The sequence below is a fragment of the Strix aluco genome, chromosome 3, assembly GCF_031877795.1.
Source record: "Strix aluco isolate bStrAlu1 chromosome 3, bStrAlu1.hap1, whole genome shotgun sequence".
Taxonomy (NCBI): domain Eukaryota; kingdom Metazoa; phylum Chordata; class Aves; order Strigiformes; family Strigidae; genus Strix; species Strix aluco.
The window spans coordinates 112,966,962-112,980,287 of record NC_133933.1 but is presented as its reverse complement, the minus strand read 5'-3'; the positions used below and the strand labels follow the sequence as shown (position 1 = coordinate 112,980,287).

General features: G+C 38.4%; 1 protein-coding gene across 4 annotated transcripts in view; it reads right to left on the bottom strand.

Moving 5' to 3' along the window:
* Positions 1-4,051: 4,051 nt before the first annotated feature.
* Positions 4,052-13,326, bottom strand: part of TRAPPC12 (trafficking protein particle complex subunit 12) — a 55,274-nt gene continuing 45,999 nt past the window's right edge. Inside the window, exons 9-13 of one of the 4 annotated variants that reach the window (XR_012622677.1) lie at positions 12,059-12,157; positions 6,652-6,752; positions 5,773-5,860; positions 4,855-4,952; positions 4,217-4,344 (exon numbers count right to left, since the gene is read on the bottom strand). Coding sequence is in view for 2 of the 4 variants with exons in the window: in XM_074819990.1 (XP_074676091.1) it covers positions 4,150-4,392; positions 5,773-5,860; positions 6,652-6,752; positions 12,059-12,157 (531 nt within the window). In the remaining 2 variants the exon portion in view is untranslated. Of the gene's footprint in view, positions 4,393-4,854; positions 4,953-5,772; positions 5,861-6,651; positions 6,753-12,058; positions 12,158-13,326 lie in introns of all 4 variants that reach the window. The other 3 variants (XR_012622676.1, XM_074819990.1, XM_074819991.1) reach the window with 3 other exon arrangements.

Below are 13,326 nucleotides of genomic sequence, written 5' to 3'. Positions count from 1 at the left end.
ATTTGATGCTTCAGTCCTGTTTTCACACAATTCTTGATTGCAAGTTGAAGCAGAGAGAGAATGTATGTTTCTCACTAACACCTAAATACAGCTGGAGATGGGGGTACCATACATCTTGCAGTCTTCTGTTGGATGGGTACAGTGCGTGTGGTTGATTACGTGCATCAGCTGATACACAAACTGGACAGAATGACTTAGCTATGCATGCAGACTATACACTGCTTATTCCCCTCTCCAGTTTGATCTGCAAGACACCTGCAGCAAAGGCTTCAGAGAAGGATTGTATTTCTACCACTCCCTAGGCTGCTGTAGTACAGAAAACCTGGCAGCCTACTCAGGCAGGGTGGAAATTCCCAGCACATCCTTGTGTTGAAAGCCTCAGGATGAAGATGAATCTGAAGGGGGCATTTGCTGGCTTGGTGAGTTTTTCCACCACGTCAGTGAGCTCATCCAGCTTGCGCATGGCTGCACGAGTGCTCTTGCTGACATGAAGGATGAGGTAGGTGGAAATAAGATCATCCTTTCCCATACACGGGCTGAAGTCCATTGTGGAGTCTCAGGCATGTCTCCACGTGCCTTCCGGGAAACATCTAACGGGTCCAGTCCAAGGCACCAGGAAAATGTAAATGACCAGCTGGTTAGGGCCTGCCATTATCACCTGAACTGCAGTTAGGTACTAGAATGGCAGATAGATGTTTAAGTCCTTTTGGGGACCAGGGTCTCTGTGCATAATGTAATTACCTGAATGTCTCAAGTATAGCTTCTTTGCTCCTCTTTCAATAAAAGAGGAAATTTAAATGCAAAACTTGTGTTAAGGCACATTAAGCTTTAAGACTTGAATACAACAATCAGCTCATTCAGGCTATACTTTCCACAGCTTTTCTCACTTAGCCAGATGACACATGCATGCTGTGTTTTAGAACTGAGCTCTGCCCTCATTTACACCAGGAACCCTCATTAAATTCAACTGAATTCATTGAATTTAACAGGATTGCCTGGTGTAATTAATGTTTTGAGGACAAATTTTGTCCTTAGCTTTAATGCTTTAACACCATATACAGCATTCAGATGTGTAACTGGCTGAATATATGAAATTCACTTAACTTGTATATATGTTAAATCCAAACCATAAAGTGACATTGACATTCTTTCTTGCATTTTATAAACAGTTAACAATTTGCATACATCCAGCAGTGATAATATGCAGTTGCATTTAAATTTTAATTATTCTGCAAGTCTACCAGGATGTCACTTGCTTAATGGCTCACTGAGCTTAGGGGTCACCCAGTCCAAGTCTCCTCTACTGGTGTTTTTATCTGAATAAAAGCTTTTACTAATAAGAACACAGCAAACATACTGAAGTGCGACCTATGTAGTAATACATATGAATTAGAATTTAGAGAAACTTGGAGACCAGGGGATTATGTTTTCAGGATGTTTCTTTTTTAATGGTTATTTGACTCGACTGGGATCATAAATTTTTATTCTCTGCCGATCAGAACACAGGCTGTCATTTACACGTGCAGTGAGTACAAGGCACTACTGAATCAAAAAAGGAAGCATGTTACTCCTCGACTGTAAAGAGGCAAGTGGCTTCAGCATGCTGGATGATAGTGGATCATGGAACTTGCACTTAAAATTGGAAAAGACAAGTCAAGCTTCCTGAAAGCATAGACAATAGTATAACAATATAACGTGACATCTGACCTTCAGCTAAATGCATGAGAATCTCTGTTATAGGGTATTAATTTACATATCATTATAAATTTTTTAGACTGGAATCACAGAATCATAGAATGTTTTGGGTTGGAAGGGACCTTAAGGATCAACTAGTTCCAACCCCCCTGCCATGGGCAGGGACACGTTCCACTAGATCAGGTTGCTCAAAGCCCCGTCCAGCCTGGCCTTGAACACTGCCAGGGAGGGGGCAGCCACAGCTTCTCTGGGCAACCTGTTCCAGTGCCTCAACACCCTCACAGTAGAGAATTTCTTCCTTATGTCCAGTCGAAATCTATCCTCTTTCAGTTAAAACACATTGCCCCCTGTCCTGTCACTACATGCCCTCATAAATTCTTCAGTGCTCTCAAAGTCTTCAAGAACAATGGTGGTTACATACCAGGATTTCTTTCTATCTCCTAAGAAACCCCATGCACAAGAAAAGTGACCTGTGCTGGAGAAAATTCCAAGTCTACCCAGGTGCTGCCCAAGTTTAATTCAGATCCAGCTGTGGAACCTAGAGGCCAAGGCAGAAACAGAAATATCAACCGACTTAAATATTTTCAGTTCATTGGTACGTAACTAGCCATTGTTCCAGTGCACAAGTATGACCTGTAAAACATACATATCCTATAAAAATGGACAAATTCTCTCTCTATATGAGAAAAGCTGTAGGTTTATGGCTTTTGAGGTGACTGGTGATTTTTAGGCGTTCTCATTTTTCTGCATGTCCAGCTTGCAGCAGTTTTCAAACCACCTGATTTTTGAGGACAACTGTTTGGCTCCTCTTGGGTGGGCTGTCAATATCTCCAGTTGGACAAGCATAAAAATGAGTTATTAGTTACTTAAAAATACAGGTGAGGGTATTTAAAGACAGTGAGAATTAACTGATGGATGTGGTGTAAAAAAAGTAACAAATACACTGGAATTGTCCCATGGCGGTGATTTATGACAAGAAGCTACTCCATATGCTAAACATTAAATCTCAAAACAATATAAAAAACAATAAACAGATCTATATATTATATTCATGTACAAGGAATGGGATTATCTGGATTCAATCTTTACAATACAGATGAAGGGAGAAATGTGGGGAGAGATGTGAAATACACTGATACCACAGTGGTACTGTGATTCCAAAAATCTGTGTTCCAAGGGAGGTCAAAATCACTGTATGCCGATCCTGTCACATCAATGATAACTGCCTGGTGTGCTGCTCTGCATCTCCCCATTTGCTTCCACTCTGTGTGGCCTAACCCTGAGATACCTCTGCCTCAAGTCTCTCCATCCATTTCCCTGGGAAATACTTTCTGCACTGTGTTTTCACATGGTAACAGAAGAACTGAGCTGAAATGGGTTGTGCTTCCACTCCGCCTAACTGGCAGTGCTCCTTCTCTACCCAGCAGAATGCCAGAGTGGAGCAGCTATGCCTGTCTACACCGAGAGGAATCCACAGGCTCTAGGGTAGGCATGAGGAAGACAGCTGTAGTATACTAAGAGCTGAAATACACATGCACAAGTTAGGCTGTTCCTAGAACAACCTTGTGGCATCTCCTGGTGACATCCAAGTAGAGCTGTTGGCCAGACAGTGGGAGGGAGGAAAAAAGTATAGAAGCAAGCAATAGTTTGGGAATAGAGAAATCCCATCCACAGCTTTCCAGAATCCAAATGCTTTAACCTGAAAGATTTAATGGTATCACAAAACCAAGAAAGTATAGAGAGACCATTTAGTATCATTCAGATGATATAGTCCCTCATACTGTGGGACATTCATGCTGTGGGGGACTGTATGACTCCCTCACATGCCATCTGGGCAACCTGCTTTAGGTGGCCCCGCTTGACTGGGTGGTTGGACCAGATGACCTCCAGCGGTCCCTTCCAACCTCAACCATGCTGTGATTCTGTATCGTGGTTATTGAGCAAACGCCTTTGAGAGCACTGGACATACAAAGGTGTAATACTCAGTAGCTGAATGGGGGCAAAATAGGACACACACAGCAGAAGCAAGTGAAGAGAAGTGCATTCAGAATTTCATTTCTATGATACACATACTGATACTCTGTCAATAACTCTTAGCTGATGAAATCAGCTCATGTGATTTGCTCACTAATTACTGAAAAACTGTAGCAATCATCAAGACAATATAGGGTCAAACTCAGTTTTTCTTATCAAAAGAATCTGAGTAGTTGACTGTATATATATCTAGTACACTGTAATGAAGAATAACTAAACAGTAATAGACTTGTAGGGATGAAGCTGGCTCTAGGTCAGCACAAAGTCTTCAGAATGATAGGACTGTTAGAGACAACAGATTCTGTAGTAATGCCACTGAATATACATAATTGAATAGATTTTATTTCACATTTACACATTAGCAAGAGTATATACAATTTAAAAAATCAGCCTTGCTGGAAAAAATTAGTTTGAAATGATCTATCCTAACTTGAGACACTGAGTATTAAAGCTATCGCCCTCTTTGATAGCTACAGCCTCTAAAAGTGCCTGCTTCTTCTGCATACTGCGAGATGACTCCAGTTCATACATAGTTGTCAAGTTGAAGAGAACGCTCTCGTGTAGGTAGTGTTTAGGGTCCTGCTGAACCATTCCTTCCAATTGCCGGAGGGAATCCTTCAGTTTTCCCAGATAAAGAAGACAAACAGCAGCATTGTTATTAGCCTAGAGAAAAATATATTGTAAATAAATAAATGTGTGTGTGTATATATATATAGATGTATGTATGTATTTACTAGTGATGAGAGAGAAGGAAAAGAAGTCTGGCATCTGGAGTTACAACAGATTTACTATGTGCTAAGAATTCCTATTTTGTGTGTGCAAGTAACTAAAATACATTATCAATCCTTTTCTTCTTGTTCTCAAGATTTATCCTGTGCCAGTAGGACCCGCTGACTCCTAAAAGCTGAAACTCTAAAAGACTGAGTCTAAAATGAAATATATATAGTATAGGACATTAGTCAGTTAATTTTGAAAGTCAATTGCAACAGATTTCAGAAACTACATGAGCCTCTGCATGCTGTCATTTTCATAGTTTTTTTTTTAACGACTTCACTATATCTTCAGAAGTGTTTTTCTCTCTGGCTTACATATAGAAGATCCACATAAGCAACAGGAAGAAATTACCTTATCACAAAGGCATCTACAACTGACTTCAAGTAAATTCAGCAGATAGAGCAGTCTAAATACATCATAAATGATCAAGTCAGGTTCCATTTTCTTCTCTACACAAAACAGGTTTTATGAGTTACTGAAAGATTCCAACAGTACAAAGTCATATAACATGTTTAGCAGCAGAAACTTTCATGCTTTCTGAAAGCTGCGGATAAGGAAGAACACAGCCTTTAAAAAAAAATCCTTTTTCTCTCCCTCAGGAAACCTTACTGATCTCATGTGATTTATAATACATACTATTTTACAGCCTGCAAAATGATGCAATTCATGTGCTTCTTAAACTCCGTCCCCTCAGTCTTTAAATGGCCTTGGATCAGGCTACTGGGGGTAAGCTGTCTCAGTTCTTGGGAACACTCTTATATGACCATGCCCTGAAAGCTGTCAAATGTAGAAAACCCAAAAGTAAATAGCTCTTCTTTGATCTCTTCTTGTGATGGGAATCCAAGGCTCCGATATGCAATGTGTTAAAAATGTCATGTTTAAAATTACAGTATCCCTTCAATGTTGTGTGAAATCAAGTTAATCTTATATATGTTGGCAGCTGCTGTTTCTTTTTCTGACACACATGTCTACGCTAAAAACAGTGAATGCAAAAAAAAAGTGCTTTTGCGAAGATCCTGTAAAACATCATGTTTTGGAATTTCTACATGCACGCCTAAGTATTCATGCCCTTCATACAGACTGGTTCTTCATTTCCCATCCCATTTTGTATCTCATCCTTATGTATACTAAAAACCCTTTGGCACACATGCCACATCCGATTTTTCTATATAGCTCTGAGCATACTCTGGGTACTAATTAAATCCACGCATGAAGCATTACGAGAATAATTTAGGTGTTCATTATAAATGTAGCAATTTGGAGATTTACCACAGCATTTGATGAGTCGATCCTTAAAATTTCTGTGAAAAATCGATGAGCTTCTGCAAAATTGTTCTGACCAAGGTGGAGAAATGCTCTAGAAAGTAAGTGACATGTGAATGAGTTCTACTCAAAAACCCAAGGTGATAATATATTTTAAAAAGAATGGACACCATTTTTTATTTTTCCTGTTATAGATGTGAGAGTTTCTGACATTTGCTCTTCACGGTGTAATTACAACCAGCAAGGAGAAACTGATTTACAGACAAATGGAATGACAACTTGGATCACTAGGCTATTATATATTCTGCCGACCAAAGCAAGAGTCCATTGTGTTTTTATTAATTTAAATGCAGATACTCTCTTCCTGGAATTATTTCTCTTTATGAAATTAGCCATGCTATATAATTTTCCGTGCACTTTTGAATAGTATTTTCTAAATATATTAAGCCAATATGCTAACCATTACAAACTGCAACATGCAGCTTGGTTTACTACAATACATTTCAGCATTCTTTGAAACTACCAGGTGGTACCTTTTAGCAGATCTGATTGTAGGATAAGGGCCCAAAATAGCATCTCTTCTCCTAAGAGTTATTTATGCAAATGTATATGGAAAAAGCAGAGTGAAAATATGCAATGCCTGGAAAAATGAGGAAAAGCTTTGTAAAATCAATGGAAGGATCACAATTTCAATCCAGGATAATATGACTGTACCGAGTAACACAGATCTCCTGGGTCTATATGCCATTCAGTCTCACTTATGACAGATGTAGTTACATAAAAGAGAGAAATAGAATGGGATTGTCTCAAGGGTAGTTTAATGCTCACAATGCATACTTTGCAAAACTGTATTTTAAAGTTTCATTTAGCTATTAAATTATCTACCTGTTCATTAAAACCATAATTTGGCTCTGTAGTCCATCCAATTTGTGAGTCACTTTCTCAACGTCTTGAAAATATTTTTCTGCAGTTTTTATGTCTCCAATCTAGACAGTAAAATCATAAGAAAGTTACCACAATAAGAAGAAAAGAGATCCAGTCTGATTATATCTGTTACAAAGGATAAGAACATGAAAACATATCAAAGTCCATTAATTGTTTGGCACCAAGGTGACTGGGTAATACCAGTTACCAAACAAGTTATTTGAACAACCACATTAAGGTCATGAAAAGAACCCCAGAAGCACGTGTAGTTTTATCTAAGGCAGTGTTTCTCAGCTGTGAGTTGTGGAGCATTCATGGACTGTATGACAGGGGTGTCCCACCTCCTCATTTGCCTTTTTTGTTGTAACTGACTGCAGAGTTGATAAAATTGGCTGAAAAGGAGAAAACGTCAGAATTACTTCCGGTGAGACTGGGTGTTACGCTGCAGGAAGCAAAGAGACATTGCCCACAGGCAGAAGCTGTCAATAGGCATAACTGGAATAGAGTAGCCTGGTAGCTAGTGTAGGACCCATACTCGGTCAGCCCACAGCCTGGGGGTCACAGCCAGGGACCACAGGATGACTTCAGTGCATGAGATCGTAAGATGTCAGAAAACAACCCCAATGCAAAAAGGTCACTGAGGCTATCGAGGAGACAGTCCATTTGCAGATTGAAAAATACTGGTGAGTGGATTGTGCAGGCTGAAGGATTGAGGGCTTTCAAAGCTGACATAATGAGGAGCAGATTTTAGGGGAGAGGGGGACAGGGATTCCTAGAAAAGAAGGGGAATTTCACCAAAGGGTATGTCACATACATTGCTATTTGGGATGAAAAAAAAATCTTTGAAGAGACCCCTTTGGTAAGTAAGTTGGCAATGTATGTTTTATAGAAGGATACACTCATACTTTTGGTAAGGTTTCACAACAATTTTGGGCTGGAGAGATGGAAGGAGAAGAAAACTTAATACTTGGTGAAATAAATCTGTCAAAAGGAGTAAAACTAAACTTGTTCAGGAGCATAAAGCCATGGAAACCAGGCAGCCGTCAGGTGGGGAGATTCAGGGGGCCCTCAAGAGATCACCTGTTTATTCAAGAACAGGACCAACATTACCAAAAATGTTTATGACGTATGTGTTGAAGTCTCCTTGAAGCTCTCGGATGGTGAATATTACTCAGGAAACTTATTCCAGGATTCTTACACACCCATAGTATTACAAAGCACACTCTATCTTGCTGCACTTTTTACCCCAACATTTTGTCCTATCTATAGTCAGGGAGGATACTACAACTCCTCTTTTTTAACAGCCTTTTACATACTTGAAAATTTTTATTGCACTTTCTTTCTTCTTCTAGAATGAGAATCAATTTTCAAGCAAATCAGTGCTCACCCCTTTCTCATAGATACTGCTTTCTGGATTCTCTGATCATTTCTGCCGTTTTTCTCTGAACTCTCTCCTGTTACTTCACATCCTCCCTGAGTGCCCACTGATCTCCAACTGATCTCTTGCCAGCAGTAAGAATGGAAGAATTGCTTTATGTTTCACATATGAAGTTTGCTTTTATGCCACAGTATTTTGGAAGTCCGATTTGTTTACCCATGTGTAGTTTGCTTAACCCTAGCCTAATTCCTTTCTACAGAACAGTATCTCATTAGTTGTTTCCCATTTTGTATTTGTCTGTTACTCCCAGTCTTTGGTAGTATTTTGCCTTTGCTGTTTGAATCACAGACAATTTAACATTTCAGTTTCTCAACTTGTCAAGACTATTTTACATTCTGATCCTGCCCTTCGTAGTGTCGGTACCACTCTGAGCTTGGTACATTTTACAAGCACGTTTCTAATTTCATCATACAAGCACCTAACTGAGGAATAAGAACACCGCAAACCCTAAAGGGATCCTTGTGGAAAAGGTCATCTAGCAAGTCCTTCTAGTCTTCCAGTGAATGACTTCCCCAGTACACTTTTCAGACACAGCAAACATCCATTTTAAGGTTTCATCTAGATTTCTTCCCAATTTGCTTATGGGACTATCATAATGGCAGTATCCGAAGCCCTACTAACATCAATTGTATGACTGGTACTGCTTTACCTCTAACCACAAGACCCCTCCCTTGACAATCTAAAGAAATTCTTCTTCTTTACATTTAGGGGATGATCCAATTGCACTCAAAGATGCCATTGTCCATCTACCAGAGCATTTATGGAATACCCATTAATACTCTAGCTAATTAAACACATGAATTTCTCTCGCATATCTGGACTCAAACAAAACAAATATTATTAATTCTAAAAACTTACACATTTAGTTATAATGACAAAAGATACAATTTCTTTCCATAAATAAAGGTGTAAACCACCAAGAAAATAGTTACTTTTAACTAAAGGATAATGCTGGCACAAGTGTAAATGAATCCATCCTTGAATATTTTTAGCCTGGAAATTAGAAAGGAACCCCTAACCATAGGATTAATCCATTTCTAAAGCAAACTACCAGCTTGTTCCACTGGGAGCTTGATGAGTCCAAATCTAATATACTTTGAGATTAATCACACCTTATTTGTGATCATAAAGAGTTCTCATTTCTTAGCAGCATTTTGTATCTTCTCAATAAACATGGCAAATGTTTAATACTCATTTTTTACCACTGAGGGGAAACAGTGGCGGGTTTTTTTTGGCAGAACATTTAAAAGAAAGAATTAGTTTTAATTAGTCATTAAAATGTTAAATATTTAAAGTGGTCTTCATCACTTAAGTTTATTTAACTTAGTTCAGAAAACATGAATTCAGTATCTAATGATAATAAGCACTTCAGATAAAAAATTAAAATTCCTCTGTTAACCTCAAATAATCATATCCTCTAACAAGGAGCCTCTAATATACTATGAGCTTAAGTTTGTTGTTTGTCTGTAAACCAATATTATTCTTCTTAAGTACTCCTAGGATTTATTTATTGCTTTCAACTCTGTTTTGCAGCAATCTGTCGCAGAGGGTAAGGTCAGGTAGCTTTCCACTTTCTAAATTCTTTAATGTAGTTATTTAAATGGCAATTTTGGATAGGTCAGGCAGCAAGCAGAGACTAATAGCAACACACAATAATATCCTGGAGACTAAAATGTATTCACTGTTTCCCCATTTCATGTGAATTTCTGTTTTACAGGTCAGGTGATTGCTGACAGAATCACAGTGCTTCTGAAAATTTCTCTGCAATAGCCTCTGTCTTTTCCTGCATTCTCCATTTCTCTCATCCTCCTTTCCTATGTTAAGGCAACAGCTAAAGGATGTACATCAGATCTAGGCCTCTTTATGCCCCGCTACATGTGAAGATAAAGAAGACAGGGTATCTTAAACTAGTAAGCTCAATTTAATTAAGAAAAAAATTCACACACAAAGTAAGGTTTTATATGTTGAAAAAGGTTACTTTTTTTTTTACTATTTAACTCCTGAACGTACACTTCATTCTACATTATTGCTTTGTTTCATATGTGTGATGTCTATTGTCAAACAGTATCTCTGACTGATAAGCAGCTAAAATCTGGCTTCCTTGTGCCTCTCTTGGATAATGTTCAAAGTTAAGAGAACAGTCTGAGGTTATCTGGGAATTGCTACCTGTTTTTGAGAAGCCGTGACATTTGAATATGAGAAAATTGCTTTCCCATTTTACCTGCAAGAGGTTTATTTTTTTCACACAGTGCCTCATCAACAGTGCACACACACCACACCATGGTCTTACCAAAATGATGGTGCCCAGCCCTGCAACACATTCTCCTTCTTTGATTTGAACTTTTTGGGTTTGTTTACCTGCACACTGATTACTACTCTTAATACATCAAAATCTTACATCTATTGCTCTATTGCAGTCACAGCTGCAGATTTTGTCACAAAAAACCCGACAATGTGCCAAACAATAAAAATTTATGTCCTTCAGCTGCCAGAAGAAAGGAAAACATTTGAATTTAGAAGTGATGCTTTTTATTAACGACTATCTAGGATCACATGAAAATATCAAGGGCTTCTCAAATTCCCTTTTGCTATGTCCAGTTCTGACAGTAAAACTACTAAAGGCCTGTTGTCACAGCTAACATTCTGGAGGTTAACGACTTCAAGCGACTCTGTAAACACCACTTTAGAAATTGGGTGAACATAATTCCTTCCAAAGTTAGGAGATGCTTTCCTCCTGAGAGTGAAAATTTTTCTACAGCAAACCGAGCTACTAACAGACTGGAGAGTGTGACACTAGGGCAGACATGCTTTGTCAGCAAGGCGGTACCAGTAACGTACCCAGTTGTTTTCCCAGTAAGACCAGAACTATAATAACTTGTATTTCCAATAGTACTATGCATATTTACAGTACCATTCTTTATTATGCACAATTACTAGGTTGCCTATTTAGGTAATAATTAATGCAAACAGCCAATATCATAAAATTGCTCCATAGCGATGGAGATCCACTTTAAATCAAGAGGCTTAAAGACAAACATGTCTACCACACTGTGAAAACACGTTCCTGGTGAGAATCAAAAATCCATAACCGAGTTTGAATGACGTTCCATGATTTCAAGAAAACAATATTAATGATTTAATTATCTATCAAGAGTAAATTATTCCATTTCAGTATCATTATATAACATGAATACCACAAATAAAATTGTTTGTAAATACTTGACAATGCAAAATTAGACTTATAATAAATAATAAAAGGAAGAGGATAAAAAAGGAAAACTTTGAAATACCAGTATCAGAAATATGAAAGAACTCCAAAGAACTTGTGAGATACTAAAAATTAAAGCAATTAAGACACTAATTGTTTAGATGCATCATTTTCTGATAAACAAACTAATACTACTGTACTGACATCTTTTTTTACTTATTATGGTAAGTACATAGCTACACGGAAATTTATTATACTTGTGCAGTCCTGTTTTTTCTTTTAATATGCCCTCCCCTGTCTTCTCAAGCATATAACCTGGACAAAAGAAACTCTCGATTTTTTTCTAGATGAAGATGGCAGTTAAGCAGTGTGACTGAAAGCTGTATGCAGTCCGAGGCAGTATAAATGAGATTTTTAATGAAATTCTGGCTCACTGAAGTCAATGGGAGCTTTACCATAAGTTTTAGGGAAAGCAGAATGTTGCTCTGATTAAATTATTAGCATAATTTTCTACAGCATGATCTTTGTTCACTAATGTGCATGCATGTACTTTTAATATTGTAAGAGCTTTACATTTCCTAATTTCATCTAATATCAGGTGGTAGAAGTTTTTTTTGTTTTGACCACTGCCTCTACAATTTGATACGTGCCCTATAAATTATTCACTACGTAGCTGTCAACAGCAGTATTATTACCTAGCATATTTAAAAGAAAATGCATACCTGAAGGAAAATCCTTCCAATTCCACTCAACAGCTGAGGCTCTTGCTGTGGGTAACATTTGATGACGGTGTGATAAGCATCTACGGCAAGCACGTAGTCCTAAGGGGTGAAAAGCACAGGACCAGATACTTAAGCTCAGCATTCTTCAGCCTTTGCCGCCTTCTTTTTAAAGACATATTCAAACAGAATTAAAGTAATTGCAACTTGTCAGTGGGACAGAATTTCTACCTATCAGTGTAGGCACTAGTAGCTGACTACGTTAGTCTTTCCTCAGGTATACTGGAACTACATACACAGGGATCTTCCTTTTTTTTTTTTTTTTTTTCCCCAACTGGATCATATTCTGTTTGTAGCTAAATGCCAAGAAAAAACAAAATCTGAACATTTACTCTTCAGCTTAGATTATGATTTAGGATGAAAGTAAAAAGCCTTCTGTGTGACGGGGGTATACATACTTGAGAAGTGTCTCATGTTTCAAATATATGTATAATTTACATGGTTTAACAAACCGAAGCTTTGGGAACTGCTTGTGCACATGCTTTTAATTTGTGAAAAATATAATGTGTCAGAATAAGCAATTCACGCACATTTTCAGATGACACACTAGCACTCCTCTATTCCTCCACCCAAATCCTTGTTCCCTTCTATATTACCATGTAAAAGAAAAATGAGCAGGTAATCTAAATAGAAAACTGATCTGGGCTAAAACGAAGTGTGGGATGGGCTGGTTCTGAACTGCAGGAGGCTTTGGAGGTGACCCACACAGACATGCACAAAGACCATGCTGGCAAGTGGCAGGTCTGAGATCTGCCTGCTTGAGATGCAGTGCAACCATACCCTCCAGATAATGACCAGTGACAGAAGATTAAACAAAATCATGGTCCTATTTCCTACAGGAAAGAAAAGCCCCTGTGACTGGTTACTGCAGTCCAGCTGCTTCATGGTTAAACCGCAGTAATTCAATGATCTGGGCAGTAAATGACTTTTAGAGCCTGGCTACATGGTCTTTGGCAGGCACACACGAGAAACTTTGCATGTGCTGTTTATGCTGACTGGAAGACACATAGTAGTAGGTACATTCACAGGGTTGCACTAGCCTCAGCTATAGCTTCTTAGAGAAATCCCAAGCAGAGGCAAAGCAAGCCTGCCTTTGCTTATAGAAGCCGGGCATATGCAAAGACAAAAGACTCTCTGTGCTGTACTAATTTGGTGCTTCCTGACAGTCCTGCCCTTCATCTTAATACACAAATTTGTGGTAGGTGTTAGGA